The sequence below is a fragment of the Lissotriton vulgaris genome, chromosome 8 (assembly GCF_964263255.1).
Source record: "Lissotriton vulgaris chromosome 8, aLisVul1.2, whole genome shotgun sequence".
NCBI lineage: Eukaryota > Metazoa > Chordata > Amphibia > Caudata > Salamandridae > Lissotriton > Lissotriton vulgaris.
The window spans coordinates 1,397,993,004-1,398,010,752 of record NC_141696.1 but is presented as its reverse complement, the minus strand read 5'-3'; the positions used below and the strand labels follow the sequence as shown (position 1 = coordinate 1,398,010,752).

Here is a 17,749-nt window from a genome sequence, read left to right as displayed (position 1 = left end):
GTCCCTTCAATCCCCGCAACGTCGTTCTCCAAGGTGAAGGAGTCTAATGGATGTAACCGCCACCAGTCCGCAATATAAACCAGTGTTCGTGGCAATAACCACAGAGCACCTGTAGTAGGGTGCTCGTATTCCGCAGTCCCGATCCAAGTGGCATCCCGAAGTTAAATAAGTGTGCACCATATACTAAGCCAGCCTCCTACAAGCGGACTACCCCGGAAACTCAGGTGGTGCTGGAACCAGTTGTGGGATCAGCTGCAAAGTCGACTGACTCCAGGAGCGTGGTCTAGATCCATGGAATGCCTCAGTGTCTGCTCAGGCAAATAGAAGTGGCAAGAAAGGGGCTGGACCCAGCTTGGATTTCTTATCCTTCCTTTTTAGACTTACAGGAGGATTTGGATCGCAAAGAAGATGGCCTTATGAGAGGCTTCACAGATTCCTCAAGTGGTCTCGGATCAGAGTTTTCTTATGCCCGCTGATATAATTTTCCCTCATGGTTCAAGATGGCCGTCGGGTCCTCAATACAGCCACAGCAGGCCTTGGAGTCGTAGCTTGACCCCAGACAACACAAGTTGAGATCCTGATGCCCGACCTCAATCTTAAAATGCCTAGAGTGTTTGCTTCTGCTGAGGCAAAGTCTTGAGTGACCTCTGCTGGAACCCTTCTTTGGATGCCTGAAAAGGGGCAAAATTGTTGTGGGAAGTGCTGCGTAGGCGGTGAAAGTCCAAGGAGTGCCTGGTGGTCTTGCTATCTTTGAAGGGCTCCAAGGCAGTCAGCCCAGTCTCCGAAGAGATATGGCATGCCTTTCAGGTATTATTCAACATCCCTGGAGAACCCTGTGGAATATGTCCAAGTGGTGCGCAGGAGCACGATACTAGTCCTGACTGTCCTACCTAAAAAGTCGGTAGAGTCCAGGCCCGATCAAATAACCTCTTTCACTGAGTCATGCCAGTCTTGTATGATCTGCTGGAGGCTCATTCTCTGGTTCTCCAGGAATGCTGGAAAGATCATAGTCACCATGTGCCAGAATGAATGCATTTTTCATGAGATATAAGGTCTCTTTTTGCCACAGCTGTTACATTGCCTGAATAATCCCTTCTAAGAATGCTCGGACAAGGTCAGGATTTCCCAAGGGAATATTAGAAAGAGATATATATTTGAACAGAGAAGAAGTTTCTTGAAATCAGAACGTTTGAAGAATAACTGAGCAGAGCTCAGGGAGACTTCTCTTCACACAACTTGAGGTAGAAAATCTGAGGGAACTAGCCTCTGTGGGAAGGTTCTAGAGGGTGATGTTGCCCGATTGGCTGTAAACTATGTTTGGTCCTTTTTTCTTTTAAAAAGGGCCTAGATAGGCTATTAAATTCGTGGCCTATTGCTTTTGTAGCCGTTGCTACTGATATTGTTACTTTGATATACTGTGGGACTCCCACTTCGATGGCGGGGAATGATTCAAGCATGTGAATCTATGAAAGATCCTACACTGGATAATAGAGACTTTAAAAGCATTTACAGTTGAGAGAACATGGCAAGGATTGGAAAGTAAAACGTGTTTTTCAAACGTTCACTTCACTATTATGGTGTCTTCTCACTAGCTGCCTGTTTGCCGCTGGGAAAGATCCTGGTTTTGCCCAGGTGCCTAGCAATGTATAAGAAAGGGCCCCTTTGGAGCATAAAAGAGGTTCCTGTGAAGTCTGCCCCAGCTGCACAATCTCTGTGAGGACATTTGTTTTGACATCTTTGTCAACAGTTGTAGGTCTAAGACCTCTACTGCCCTTCGTATGACCACGGCAATGTAGGCAGGCTCTTCTGTGGCTGTGCCAGAAAGGTCTGTGTGTATAGGCCAGATTATGGGGAGGAGTAGAGTCCACTGGCATCCTTGGTATCCAAAAAGAGGTTTTCATCATCGTAAACCCATGAGGTATAGTCATTATCAGGGTATGACTTCAAAAGGATTATCGGCTCCTCCTCCGGCGTTGATGACAACAATGCCGGCATAGATGATTGGAGCCCTAGTGTGGAGATGCAGGTGATGACTTTGAAGTCGGGGATGACTCTGGGATGGGGTTGAGTTGGCATATAGGACAAAGGCAGCAGACTGACTAGAGACCCCTCGTATCCTTTGTGCTCAAACATTTATGGTATGTGCCTCAGGAACAAGAAAGTCTGCAAATTTGCGCAGGACCAGGACTTTCGTGCCTTCAGGAGTGGTGTTGGGGTGAAGGTGGGGTGCAGAGACAGGGCCCTTGCATGCTGGAATTTTTTTTGAAAATTGCAAAACAGTCTGTCAAGTCTGACAGAATTTGAGGAAGTGAGCTCCAAATTCAAGCTGGAAAAAAAGAAACTGACACCAGTGTGTGGATGTGCAGACTATGTAGTGGCATCATATCCTAGGGCGTGAGGACCAAATAAGGAGTTGCGCAATGCCACCTACCCATGCGAAAGGTAACTGCTCAAGAAAATTTTCGGATCCAGTCTGACACATGGGGGTATTCAAAAGGTAAAACATCTTGTACCCATTAGAAATTCTGTCTCTGCAGACTATTGAACAGTAAACTGTTTACTTTACTACATCAACCCTGCATGTCAGCAGGCCTAAGTAAGCCTGGAAAGTTAGCAGTTTTGAAAGCAAGATCACTAAAAACACAAAAGCATGCTTTTCGTCCAAACAGTAGCATTGACTATTTATAGATTAAATGCATGTTCTTATAATCTGATTCTTAAAAACTTTAGGAACGTGTCATGATCATTTAAAAGAAGATGTGTAAACTGCTCCTACCTTTGGACTATGCGTTTCACAATCCATAGCTTGGACAGCGGCAGTGAAGTGTCCACCACTATGTCGATGTTGGTGAGTTGGATCTGACCTTGCACGACCACTGTTGCTTGTTCCAGATGAACCACCTTTTAATTGAGAAACATATATTGACACATAGTTAAAGGTGGCAAAAAAAGCTTTGTCTTGACATAACGGATCCTTCAGCACACCAGGAATATTATATTCGTTCATTGAGCTTTTTTTAATGTTATTTTTTAGATAATTGTCATTCCATAACATTAATGCATTTATAAATGTGAAGCATTTTTTAACAACCATGTCAGAATCTACACAAGTCTAAAGCAAGTACCACCTTACCCAGTTAAGAAAAATACTCAAGTCAATCACTGCACAGGTATCAACATGGTTTCTTACTTTTAGGTGAAACATTGCTACTTGAAGAATTTTCTGGGCTCACCTGCTGTGCATTATTCTGCAATCTACGGAGCGATTGACAACTATCACTATGGAGTGGATGGTCCACATTTGTCTTTTCTCTAGGCCCTTTTCTCTCTCTAGGCATCACAGACCACCATTTGGTGTCATTTCATCCTCCTGTGCAATCAGAAGTATGGCCCAGAAGCTCCTGAGCATGGTCACCATCTTTAGATTTAGTTTCCCCGTTGCCAAATTTGATCTGTACTTGAACTTCCTGTTTACCCACTATTTTATCCCTTCACAACTTGCATGTGCTCAAACTAATTTCTGGGGAGGTTGCCAAATGTGTGGTCGGCTTTTGGCGCAAATTTGCAGCACGGCAATTAAGGGTACGCTTAGACCAACTGATGGCACCCGTCAACTTAAATGGTCCCAGATTTCTCCAGATTACTTTTTGATGTACAGTAAGAGAATCCTGTGCTTCTGAGTTAGTGTTGTGCACCTCTGCAGGTACATCCCCTGACAACTTTATCAGTTTCTATAAATTCATCTCCACCAACGTTGGTGAACTTTTAAGCATACTGGCCCGCAGAGTAGCGACCTCTACCCCCCAGATGGTTTGACTCTTCTTGCTCTCAGGCTGCGAAAAAGCTGAGGGAAGCCCTGTCAGCTAAGCACAGAATTAATTCTCACGTTCACGCGTATCGCAAAGAATATAAAACAACATTGGCCAAATGGAAGGGCGTTCTGAAGGAGGAGGCTTGGAGGAGTTGATTGAGTCAAGCAGCCTCAGGAAAAGCTCTAGGTTTTGGAGCATTGTTAACAGACCACTTTTTGAATATGAAGCTGGGGGGGGGGGGGAAGCGGGGGGCTCGGGTGGGGCTCTGGATTCACATATTACTGAGGAGGAATGGGTGATCCATTTTAAATCAATATTTGAAAGCCCTATGGAGCAATCTGGTCAGCCATGCCGTGATATGAAAGCCTCAGTAGTGATTTTTGAACAGGGAGAGGTTGAGGGTGGCATTACAGGGTTAAGCAGCAACAAAGCTCCAGAACCAGATGGTATTCCCCCGGATTTGCTTAAATCTGATCCATCTTTTTGGGCACTGGTCCTCGTGGCCGTGTTTAACGCAGCTGCTTCGAACGGTTGCACTGAGTCCTGGGTCACCTCTACTATAGTCCCCGTTTTCAAGTAGGGTGATCGGAATAGCACTTATTGCTATAGGCCAATCTCACTTTGTGCCTCAGTGGTTAAGGTTGTGGGCCGTATACTTTTAGAAAGATTATCCACCTGGGCGGAGGAGCACAAGATCTTGTCTGATGTTTAGTTTGGATTTCGTCCTGGGCGATCAACCGTGGCTCAATGCCTCAATTTAACCACGTTATTAAACAAATATACAGTTGCGCGCCCAGGTACTGTCTACCTAGCCTTCATGGACTTGTCTTCAGCAATTTGATTGTATGAATTGGGTTAAACTGTGGCAGTCCATGAGGGTAGAGAATAACATTGTAAATTTTTTGGAGGATCTTTATAGGTCAACCAAGACCAATGTTAGATTCTCCCAGGACCTCCGCATCTCAAGGGACTTTGAGATAAAGAGGAAGGTACGGCAAGGATGTATCCTGGCCCCATTGTTGTTCAATTTTTACATTAATGATTTGGACAGAGCTTTAAGAGCTACTGGGGTAGATTTTCCATATTTATGGCTGCGCGGTCTTCCCGTCCTACTTTATGTGAACGATGACGTCCTTTTATTGAGGACTGCTATAGGTCTGCAATCCTTGCTAGATGCATTTTCCAACTTCATGGCGGACCAGGACCTATCAATCAACAACTCGAAATCTTATATAATGCAGGTGGGATCTCGACCCAAAAGAAGTTTTCAATTCAGATTCGGCCCGCTAAAGTCCCAGGCACTGATGTTTTTTCTTATCTTGAGGTCCTTTTGGATGATCAAATATAATGGGGCCCACTAATTTCTAGTAAAAGGGAGGGACTTGGCCCAGGTGAATGCGGCTATTTTTAATTTTGCCTCTAAACACTGGAAGACACCAATTGCAGTTCTGCAGAAAGTGTACCAGGCGAAAAGTGTGGCTATAGCTAGTTATGAAAGATAAATATGGCGGCACATAGCTGTGGATTCTCTCCAGGTGACAGAGAATAATTTTTTGAAGCACTTTTTAAGTGATACCCTGGCACTACGCCCACTTGTGTTTTGGTTGAAGTGTTGGTTGAATCAGGCGTTAACTCTTAATCATCTGATATTAAAAATGCACATCTCTTGATAATGTATCCCGAATACAGTGGCTTAATTATATTAAAAGTAGCCTGGAAGGGTTAGGGCGTGCTGATTTATATTCTAATCCTGAAACTATTGTAAAAAAGGACGAGGACACTAAGGAAACTGGAAAGGAATGAGTGTTCACACCTTTTTAATGCTCAAAACAACTCCTGCCGAGCCTTATCTCCTGGGGTCTTTATCCGCACATGAGTGTTTTTTATTGACTAGGTTTCGCATGCATCTTTCTCACCTTCTGCGAACCAGGTCCAAAGGGTGCAGTAGAGGTCAAGTGTTAGCACCCTGTGGCTGCGATGGGCAGTCTCCACAGGATCTGCAACAGTTTATGCTTTTCGGTAATTTTTTTGCGATCCCCCAAAGGTATTTATTAGTCCCTATTTTAAAGAGGAATTAATTTTTTCCCAGGCTCATCCTGCCCTCCTGTATCTTCAACTGTTGAAGGAGGATTGTATATTTTTTTACTGTGGGCTACCTAAAATCCACTGTGAAAACCAGACTTTACTTAAATATGTAGCCATTTGGTTGCTGAATCACCAAGGCCTTAAAGGTCAAAGAGGACCAGCTCATCCTCGAAGGGAAATCCCAAACTAAGGTAGATGCTTTTATGGTACTATGCATCTTACTGTTATGTATTAAAATGGGAGGTTGTGCAATGTGTTCACCTAATTTTATGAAGTGTGTTATTTAATGAATTGATGTTTTAATGTATTATGGATTTCATGAAACTTTTATGTTTTTTTCCATGTGTAACAGAATAAAGTTTACTTGATTTGCTAACTAATTTCTGGGTAGGTGGGAGGGTCGCATAAGAATCCAGAATATTTTTTTCAAGCTGCAAAGCTACACCTACAGGTAAGTAATCACTTCTTTGCGAAGCGCAAATCATTTCTAGATTCAGATGATGTGCATTGATTTTGTAGCAGTATCCATCTTCCAAGGGTGGCTGGATTGAAATGAGTTTGTGCTAGCAAACAGGTGTTTTAGTACACTGTTCCACCACACTGTAGTGTTTGGTAAAGGTATTTATGGATGGACAAGTAGGTCCATACATAGGGCATTAATGCACAAGTTACTACTTGTGCAGCGATTTATCTGTAAGAGACAATAGTTCGTGATAGATTCCTTACCTTAGAATATCCCCAGGCGTCAGACTGGATCTGGAAAGTTTTGCTTAGTAGTACCCCTGCACGCCAGTAGGAGGCGTCCTGCGGCTCCGTGTCGGTCACTGGCGTCGCGAGCACTGAGATGACCTCACGGAGACTACTTAGGAGCCACCCATGCGCGCTGTCAGTTCTGTACACAAATTTCCACACCAGGAACGCAGAACCATGCAAGACACTGACCATTGGTGCATGAAACTAGGGTCCTGAAAGGGATGACCTTAACCCTAGTAAATCAGGTCGCACAACGGGGAGGATGGGTGTGGCGGTAAGGAATCTATCACTAACTAATGTCTCTTACAGATATATCGTTACACAAGTAGTAACTTGTGCATTTGAAAGAAACACGTTAGTGATAGATTCCTTACCTTAGAATAGATACCCCAGCAATACCAACCCCGGTGGTGGCTCTGCTAACAAGATTACACCAGAAAGTCAAGGAGCACAGAACGGCCAAAAAAGCAGTCTCTCCGGAACGGACTGTCAAGGCAGTAGTGCTTGGTAAACATGTGCAGCAAAGCTCACGTCGCTGCCTGACTAATGTCCTGCAAGGGAACACTGCGTCCCAAGGCAATAGTGGCTGCCGTTGCCCTAGTGGAATGGGCACGCAGCCCCAGAGGAGGCTCCTTCTTAGCCAAGGAGTAACAACCTTTGATGTACAGAACGACCCACCAGGAGATGGTCTGCTTGTGCACGAACCAACATTTTTTACGCCCACGTATCCAACAAAGAGCTGGTCATCCACCCAGAACTGTTGTGTACGCTGCAGATAGAAAGCGAGCGCCCTTTTTGGGTCCAGACGGTGGAGCCTCTCCTCCTCCCTAGAGGGATGTGGAGGCGGAAAGAAGAAGCGCAAAGTGATGGTCTGCTCGATGTGGAAGGGCTATCAACCTTTGGCAAGAAAGAAGGACGGGTCCTCGGAACCACCTTGTCCGAATGAACAGAGTGGAAAGGAGGTTTAGAAGCGAGAGCCTGGAGCTCACTTACCCTTCTGGCAGAGATGATGGCTACCAGGAATGCCGTCTTGAGAGTGAGAAGACATAAGGGACTCAAAGGGAGCACACATCAGAAAGGGCAGTACAAGATTCAAGTCCCACTGAGGCATTACGAAAGGCATGGGTGGAAACGTATGCGTAATGCCTTTGAGGAACCGGTTAACAACTGGGGACTTAAAAATAGAAGGCTGATATGGAAGCCGTAGAAAAGCGGCGATAGCCGAAAGATAACCTTTGATAGTGCCCAGAGCAGAGCCCTGCTGGGCCAAAGATAGAAGGAACAGAAGGACTTCAAAAAGAGGGGCAGAAAGGGGATCCACAGCCTTTGCTGTGGACCATGCCACAAATTTGTTCCACCTGTAGGTGTACACCGTTTTAGTGGAGGGATGCCTGGCTGCCAGAATGACATCACAGACTTCAGGAGGAAGGTTGAAAGCTGCCAACTGTCGCCGCTCAATCTCCACGCTTGGAGGTGGAGGCTGGACAGGTTCGGGTGAAGGACCGTTCCCTGCTGCTGAGACAGAAGATCCTCCCGAAGAAGCAGACGGGTCGGGGGATCGACCGCCATGCTGAGTAGCTCGGGATACCAGTATCTTCATGCCCAATCTGGAGCCACAAGAATGACTTGGGCCCGGTCGCGTCTGATCTTCAGCCCTGGCAGAAGTGGTATAGGTGGAAAGGCGTAAAAACAGACCGCAATTCCACTCGCGACAAAGCGTTGCCGAGCGAGTGCCACCTTTGAAATTCCAAGACGCATAATTGATGACATTGCGCGTTCTCTTCGGTGGCGAATAGATCTAACCAGGGCTCTCCCCACTGCTGAAAGAGACCTTGCGCCACGTCCGAGTTCAGACGCCATTCGTGATCCATCGAGCACCGGCTGCTGAGGCTGTCCGCCCTGGCGTTCAGAGAACGTGCCAGGTGTTGAACCACCAAGGTAATTCCTTGATGTTCCAGCCATGTCCAGAGGCACATAGCCTCCTGACATAGGGTCCAGGACCCCCACCTCACCCCTTTTGTTGCAATACCACATGGCGGTGGTGTTGTCCATTAACACCTTCACTACACTTCCCCGGACTAAAGGAAGGAATGCTCTGGTTGGGGAAGGGAGAGGGATATGCCACTGACCCAATCTCGATTCGTGAGCCACCACTGCAATTGTTAAGCAGTGCCCTCCGAGATCTGGACATGATCGGACAGGTTGCCCTGATGCTGCACCCACTGGAACTTCAGGTCCCACTGCAAAGCCCGCATATGCCATCTGGCATGTGTCACCAGCAGGATACAGGAGGCCATCAGGCCCAGAAGCCAGAGGGTCAACCTGACTGAAGCCCAGGATAGAGGCCGAAAGATCGGAATCATAGCCTGAATATCCCGGACTTGCTTGGGAGGATAATCCCGAAACAGCGTCAAATCCAGAACCGCTCAGATTAAGGTGAGCTTCTGGGAGGGACTCAGGTGCGACTTCGGCGCGTTGATGGAGAACCCCAGCAGATGCAGGAGGTCGGTCGTAGTCTGAAGGTAGCGGACGACTGTTTGGGGCGAGCCCGCCTACAACAATCTGTCGTCGAGGTAGAGGAAGACTGATACCACCCAACCAGCGCAGGTGAGTTGCGACCACTGCTATCACTTTCGTGAGCACCCAAGGGCGCTGGTAAGGCTGAACGGGAGCACGGCAAACTGAAAATGCTCTTGGCCTACCGTAAACTGCAGGTAACGCCGCTGGGCCGGCAGGACGGGGATGTGAAAATAAGAATCCTGCAAGTCAAACGCTACCATCCAGTCTCCAGGGTCGGGGGGCAGCCACGACCTGAGCCATTGTCAACATTTTGAATTTCTCCTTCCGGAGGAAGCAATTGACGTCCCGGAGGTCCAAGATGGGGCGCAGGCCCCCCGTGTCCTTCTTGGGGACCAGAAAGTGGTGGGAATAACCACCACTCCCTACTTCTTGCCCAGGAACGCACTTGATGTCCCCCTTGGCCAAGAGGGCCATGACTTCCTGTTTGAGAAGAACCAAATGATCCCCGACATGCGGTGGCACAGAGGTGGTATGGCTGCAGGGGAGGACTGAAAGGGAAGGGAATAACCCTTGCGGATTATATGCAGCATCCACTTGTCCGATGTGATGTCGCGCCAGTGGGGGGGGTGATCCTGCAGCCCACCGACCTGGAGTACTCCACGAAACACACAAGGTTTGGAGGTAGGAGCAGCGGGGGTGGAGGTGGACTGACCCGCACACTGATTTCCAGACCCGCCGTTTAGAAAGTCGCAACCACGGCTGCGCTGAGGCTGGTTCTGCACAGGCTTGTTGAAGGAACGTGCCTGGGTGCCTCTGCCCTGGCCACGAAAGGAACGAAAACCAAGAGTGGCCGGGGTCTTTGCAGAAAGACCCAAGGACTTGGCCGTGGCCCGTGAGTCCTTAAAGCACTCCAGCGCATTTTCGCATTATCTCCAAACAGGCGCGTGTCATCAAAGGGCATGTCCATGAGCGAGCCCTGGACATCGGGCGAGAACTCAGTCAACCAGGCGTGGCGTTGCAGCGCCACAGTTGTGGAAATCTCCCTGCGGTGTCCAAACCACACCACCTGAGAAAGGACAGCCTGGACCTCGACAGTCTACTAACCCTGGGTAGTGAAGTGATCTTACTACCCATGGTCTATTCCTGTGGTTTTAGTACCAAAATAATGGTGTACTGACTTTCTCTTTAGTGTGGACTTCCGAGCCCTGCATGAGGTAACCAAGACTGAAGCCCAGACAATTCCTACGGCGGATGAGCTTGTGGATCAGTTAGATGTTGCTAAGTATTTGGGCACCTTGGATCTGACCAGTGGTTACTGGCTGATTGCTTTGGCACCAGATGCCAAGGAGAAGATTGAATTTTCAATGACACAGGGTCTATACGAGTTCAATGTGATGCCCTTTGGGTTGAAGACTTCTCCTGCAACTTTGCATCACCTGATGAAGATAATGTTACTTACACAGTAAGCATCTGTTCTTGGCATGAAGAGCTGTAGATTCACATGCTTTGCATACTCCTGCCATCTAGTGTTGGATCTGGATGTATACAAGTTGTTTATATTCAAAGAAGTCTTTCCAGTCACAAGGTCGGTGACTCCTCCTTTCGGTGATAGTGTGCATGGGCATCAACTCCATTGTTAGATTGTTTTCCCGCAGAGGGTGAGAATGGAGTGAGTAAAGGTAGAATAGGGATGTCCATGCGTATGTATGGAAAGTAAGAAAACTGCAACAGGTATAGGTACCCGGGGAGGCGGGTGGGCGCATGTGAATCTACAGCTCTACATACCAAGAACAGATGCTTAATGGGTAAGTAACATTATCCGTTTGAGTAATGTGAGCTGTAGAACAAATGCTTTGCAAAGACTATACAGCATTTGGTGAATATGTGCGGTGTAAAACATGTTGCTGCCTTACAGATGTCAGATAGGGAAATATTTTCCAAGAAAGCCATATTAGCCCCTATTTTGCATGTGGAATGCGCTTTAGGGGTACTGTCAAGGTTCTTTTCGCTTTCAGATAACATAATTGGATACATTTCATGATCCATCTTGCAATGCCTGATTTAGAAATGGGATTGCCTTTGTGTGGTGGCGAAAAAGCAACAAAGAGCTGTTTTGTTCTTTCCACATAATATAGGAGAACTCTTCTAAAATCTAGTGTGTGTAGAGCTCGTTCTGCTACAGAATCATGTTGAGGAAAGAAAAAAACAAGTTACTTACCTGTAACTTCAGTTATACAGTATTGGTATCTTTCATAGATTCACATGCCTGAATCATTCCCCATCGCCAAGGCGGGAGTCCCACGGTATATAAAAAAGCAGTGCCAAAGGTAAATTATAGTAGTAGGCCTAAGAGAAAGGCCTGAGGCCTAAACTGCAGTAGCCTATTTACCTCATTATGCCAAAAGGACCAAAGATTTTGTCCCAACCAATCAGCTTACAGCACCCTCTAGAACCGTCTCTGCAGAGCCAGCTCTCCTCAGATTTTCATTAGCACAAGTAGGAAATGAGTATCCAAAATTAGAGAATTGACTCTCTGGGGAGGAGGGTGGGTGCATGTGAATCTATGAAAGATACCAATACTGGATAACTGAAGTAACAGGTAAGTAACTTGTTTTCTTATCCAGTATTGGGGTATCTTTCATAGATTCACATGCCTGAATCAGAGTAGCAAGCAGTATGCCAAGTATACAGTCGGTTGCGGATGGTGGGAGACTTGTACTGATACTCTCCCAGAAACATTATATTTAACAACTAACAAGTGTGAAGTAAGTACATTGTTAAAGATAAAACATGACTAGATTCAAAAAGAGTAGTCATAGAATATTAACCAGGAAGAGTAATATCACACATAATAAGTAGGCAAATTGAAACATGTCTATATACTCATAATACACAGATATATTGAAAAGAATATTTTTTTGGGGTAAATCTTTTTATTAGTTTCAAAACAAAGAAAGTGATAGACATATCAGGTGCCATACATTTAGACATAATAAAACGGCGAACAGATGTAGATACAGGATGGATACTAAGCAGTGAGGAAATGGCTGAGACGCCTACGCCAATGTATGTGAAACAGGATGTGCCACAGTACAATATACAGTTCACATTAGGCGCAAGCTCTCAGAGTCTGCCCACCCATAAAATCAGGATAATAGGAGAAGCATGAGCACCAGATACTGGAATACCAACAAGGTCAGGATGTTCCACCAACTATACTTATAAAAGGAAAGTGAAAGAGTGTGAAGAAAAAAAAAACCATAAAAACAAAAAAGAAGAAAACAATAAACCCATCCCCCCACCCTGCATATGGCTCTCGCCTAACCCCAACTAGCAGTGTGCCTGTCGCCCCAACTAACTAAATACTAAAAGTAGAAAATGGAGGAGGGCATCTTCATACATGCCGACGCTCTTCGCTCCCCCCCCCCCCCCGCCAAAGCCAAGAGTCCCCACACTAAGGTCTCGAAATTATTAAGCTGCAAATACGTAGCGCAACAGGGGAAACTCCAAACACCGCCCAACCTCTCGAACGCATCGTGGTTGCAAACCCCGTGTCCAGTAATACCCGATGGCAGACTCAATCACACTGTCTCATCCTTGACCCTTCCGATCAAACATGTGCGCCCCTTCCGGACAAACTGTCGCTTCCGCAGGATAGTCAATGCACAAAAAAGCTGCAGCAAAGTTCAAACAGAGATGAAGCAGAGAGATGAAAGTGTTGAGAACACCGCTAAGTCCAAAGACTCCCCACACCGTCATGGATTCCCAAAGTTGTTTCATCCGCCATCTTAGCGGTGCCGATGTATAGGGGAGTGACGCAGTTCCAAACCAACAACAGTTCCCTTCAAAAGTCTCCGGAAAGGGAGCATCAGGTAGTCCTTCCATAGTCGGCAACGACCGTAGGCCTGACAATCCAATTGCGGCATCAAGCTTGCTCTCAGCACCCAACACACTGGTCAAAGGCTCCAACGTCTCCCATAGTACGGGGTCTGCTTCCTCCATCGAAGTGGCCATCTTGGGTATCTAGAGTCGGTTCGTTTCTTGTAGTGGACCAGGGTCCGGTCCCATCCGCCGAGTTCCATAAAATGATATTGTTTTTGTCTGGATAGGGGCTTCAACTCAAACATGAAGTGACCTTATGGCTGCCAACACCGTTCGTAGTGATGGCTCACTCTCAGTCCGCTCCGCAACGTCTCGCTCAGTTTTGGTCATATTCGCGTCCCCAGATAGCCCGGTCTCCCCGGGGGTAACAGGTGGATGCGGAACGGACGGCTTCAGAGGGGGACTTATCGTTGGGGACTATAACAATTCGAACTCAGCCACCGCCAGCGGAGATCCCAACCCAGCGAACACCGGCGGGGCACTAACCGGGCCAGGGACCCCGTCCGCTGCTCTAATTGTGGGTCGTCACCCTCCTTCGATATTCACCAATTCAGCCAGCCATCGTCAACTTCGGTCCAAGAAAAAAAAAAATCACCTTGGTAGACCGGACCCTGTCACACAACTACAGCCGATGTTGTTCAACTGAAACCTGGCAGGGCCAGTACTCGAGATCCAGGCTGGTCTAGGCCGCAAACTGCCACACAACATATCTTTGTCTACCAAACTGGTAGAAATCTCGGGATTGGACCGTTAAGCTCCAGTCCCGTTCATACACACGGAGGCAGGGTGCAAAAACAGGATAAATAACAGGATCTTCTGGCAGGAGTCGGAGGTCGGCGGAGCCGGGAGCTTACGTGGCCATCTTGTTTGCTGGCGTAGCTCCTCCGAAAAGCATATTTTAACCACAAAATGAAGGAACACTGGTTACCTGAAGTTGTTCTTATGGAAATAGATGATGTAAGACCGCTTGACCAACTGCCGCATCTTCTAGACTTGTCGATTGCAGGCAGTACATTCTTCCATGTCGCAGCGCAGCAAATATTTTCCAACGTCACTCCTGCAAATAACGCTGTAGACGCTAGTACAGCTCTTGGAGAATGAGACCTGGCATTCCTCTGTAGTGGTCTCTTAGATTTGACATGACAGAAATAGATTGCGGAGGCAATCCACCTGGAAATTGTGGCTTTAGTGACCGCTTTCCCCAGCGTAGTTTGGCTATAAGCTACGAATAACTGACCTGATTTTCTGAAGTTTTTTGTCCTTTGTAGGTAAAACTTCAAACATCGCTTGACGTCCAAAGAATGCAGTGTTCTTTCCGCCGGTGTAGTAGGATTTGGAAAGAAAACTCAATTTCACTGGCTCATTTAAATGGAACTGAGAAGGCACTTTGGGTATAAATGTTGGATTAGTTCGGAGTGTGACATAATCCTGTGTGAAATGCAGGAAGGGTTCTTTTATAGTGAATGCTTGAATTTCACCTATTCTTCTGGCAGACGTTAGGGCTAGAATTAAGGTGACCTTCCATATGAGATACTTGAGGTCGGCTTTGCGAATAGGTTCGAATGGGTGCTTCATCAGTTGTGAGAGAACCGTATTGAGTTCCCATTCCAGTGGCGAAGGCCTAATCGGAGGATAAGCTCGGAAAAGACCTCTCATGAACTGTTTTATTAAAGATGAAGAACACAGTTAGAGAATGCTAGCCACCTTCCTGAACCTGGACAGAGCCGCTAGATGGACCTTTATTGATGAAAAGGAAAGACCAGAGCGAGCCAAATGTAATAGGTAAGGAAGAATTTTTTTCTGCAGGAGTTTTAATCTGGTGTAAAGTGTTTGAGATACACCAAGAGCAAAATCGCTTCCATTTAAGACGGTAAGTCTTCAATGTGCTTTGGGTTAGCGCATTTCTCTAAGTGTCACGGCAATCCTGAGGAATTTGAAGGTGTTGAAATTCTAAGAAGTCCGGAGCCATGGGGGTAATTTCAGAGATTGAGGATCTGTGTGAAGTATCTGACCCTCATTGCGCGATAGCAGTGTTGGAACCGGAAGAAGACTGATTGGAGGCTCCTGGGATAGTAACATGAGCTCCTGGAACCAATACTGGCACGGCCACCTGGGGGCAATCAGGATGAGACGGCAGCTCTCCAGCTTCATCTTGCGCAACACTCTTGGAATCAACGGGATCGGAGGAAAAGCGTAAGCACAAATCCCTGACTATCGCATGGACAGGGCATTCCCTCTTGATCCCTGTTGAGGGTATCTGCTGGCGTAATACCGGCATTTCTTGTTCTGCTGTGTTGCAAACAAGACCAACGTTGGTTTGCCCCATGCCTGGAACACACTGTTTAATTGAATGTTGTCTAATTCCCACTAGTGGCAGTCTGATAGGTATCTGCTGAGCTTGTCCGCTAGAGTATTGTGGAGGCCCTTGACATATTCTGCTTTGAGAGTTATGTTGTGAAGTGTTCCTCCTTGCTTGTTCAAATAAAACATGCTGGTGGTATTGTCTGTGCTGACCAGGACTGAAGATCCTGCGATTCTGGGAAGGAATGCCTGCAAAGATAGAAAGATGGCTCTCCATTCCAGACTGTTGGTGTGACATTGTCTGTATTTCTGAGACCATTTGCCTTGCCTTCCATGGACCCATTCGTTGTCAGAAAGAAGTCCGGAGGAATTTGCATGCGTGGGGTGACTCGGATGTCGTCGAAGAAGCCTGTCACTTGTTCTCCCCAGGATGTTCTTCCTGTAAAGGCCGCATTTTCAGACGGGCCAGTGGGATGAGATTTATGGCTTCATTCCCAGGAGTGAAGCGAACAGGCGAACAGAAATTGACTTTTTGACACTCGAATTGCTAATTTCTGCAGGCGGAGTGGTCTTTCTTGAGACAAGAATGCTTTGCATTGCATTGGGTCTAGACGAGCGCCCAAGAAAGGCAGGATCCTTTTCGGAAGTAATTGAGATTTGTGCTCTCAGTGAGACACAGGGATGCAAAGAGATTGCGACACGTTGTCATGTCGTTCTGTACACTGTTCTTTGAAGGACGCTTGATTAGCCAATCAACCAAGTACGGGAAGACCTAAATTCCCCAAGAACATAACATTGCCGTTATCTGAGCCAGGAATTTTGTAAAAATCCTTGGAGCCGATTTGAGGCCAAATGGGAGCACTGTGAACTGATAGTGGGCGCCAGCCACAGTGAATCGGAGGTACGTTCAATGTTTTGGATGGATCTTCCATGTCCAAGGAAGCCATAAAACCTCCTCATTCAGGCAGCTTAGATTCTCTGAAAGAGTGACCATGCGAAACCCCTGTTTCTGGAGATACCTGTTGAGGTCGCGCAGGTCCAGGATCGGTCGCCATTCCCCTGATTTCTTGTTTTTGAGGAGAAAACGGGAATAGAAGCCTGTACGCCACTGATGAACTGGGACTTTTTCTATAGCGTTCTTGAGGAACATTGATTGAACCTCCTTGAACAATAAGTGAAGACGAGGGGGAGCGGGTCCCCTGGGAGGAGTAGTTGGTGGTTTGGTGACAAACTCTAGGGTGTGTCCATGTTGAACGAGGTCTAGCACCCATTGGTCGGAAGTAGTCTGTTGCCACTGGTGTAGGAAACAAGATATTTTCGCGCCCACATGGAGGGGAGGAAATATGGATGGCGCCCGGCTGATCTCACTGCTTTCTGTGAATATCTCACCCTGGATTGTTGGAGCGTTTTCTCTTGGCAAGAGAAACCAGCCATACTAGATTGGCGATAGGAAGATTGATCATTTTGCCGGTATTGAGGCTGATATTGTCTGTTTTGTTGATAGTAACTTCCTCTAGAGGAGTAGCCACGCCCTCTAGCACCTCTAAAAGACCCTCGCTTGTACTGCAGGGAACCGAAAGATCTTGCGGTATCAGTGTCCGTTTTGATTGCCTGAAGGGCTTCGTCCATATGTTTTCCAAATAAAGACTCCATCTTAGGCTATATCCAAAATCTTTAGTTGAACATCAGGCCGGAAGGTGGTAGCCTTTAGCCAGCCCTGACGCCTGAGAACTGCAGCCCCAGCTAGTTGCCTAAAATGTGTTCGTAATATCCAAGGCGCAGTCGATAGTTTCTGCAGCTGCATGCTCTCCCTCCAAGATCTTCCGAGCCTCTTGACGTTTAGTCTCTGGGATTAGATCAGACCAGCCATGTCTGACCACATTTGGCAATCATAACGTCCTATGATCGGCGAATAATTTGCTGCCCTGGTTAAGGCGGCAGCCATGGTAGAGAATTTCTTACCAATAAGGTCCAGACAACGTCCATCTTTATCTGGTGGTGTGGTGATGGGAGTGGCTGGCTTTTTTGATCTTTGTTGTGCAGCCTGAGAAATGACCGAATCTGGCCGTGGGTGTCCAATAAGGCAGGAGGGGCTATTGATCGGAGCATATTTTTTAATCAATCCGTTGAAGTACGGCAGGCACAGAAGCAGGATTTTTCATTATTTTGATGCCCTCCTTCCATATGTAGTCTATTATTGGAATGGCTCTGGGCACCTTTCTAGTTTCTTCTTTGAAATCGTGAAGAAAACACTCAGATTGTTCCACTGTCACTGGTAGTTGAAACCTACCCGCAGCTTGCTGCATAAGGTTATGTAACCCACCTATGTCTTCTGGTGGCGAGTCCGATGGTTGTGGAGTTGGTGAAGACGGCATGGGGATAACCTAAGAATCCCA

The 17,749-nt window shown here is 46.8% G+C and overlaps 1 protein-coding gene across 2 annotated transcripts in view; it reads right to left on the bottom strand.

Moving 5' to 3' along the window:
• DYRK1A (dual specificity tyrosine phosphorylation regulated kinase 1A) overlaps positions 1–17,749 on the bottom strand; it is a 700,909-nt gene that overhangs the window by 74,449 nt on the left and 608,711 nt on the right. For both annotated transcript variants that reach the window (XM_086935409.1, XM_086935410.1), the window contains exon 12: positions 2,777–2,901. In XM_086935409.1, coding sequence (XP_086791535.1) covers positions 2,777–2,901 — 125 coding nt within the window. The remainder of the gene's footprint in view (positions 1–2,776; positions 2,902–17,749) is intronic.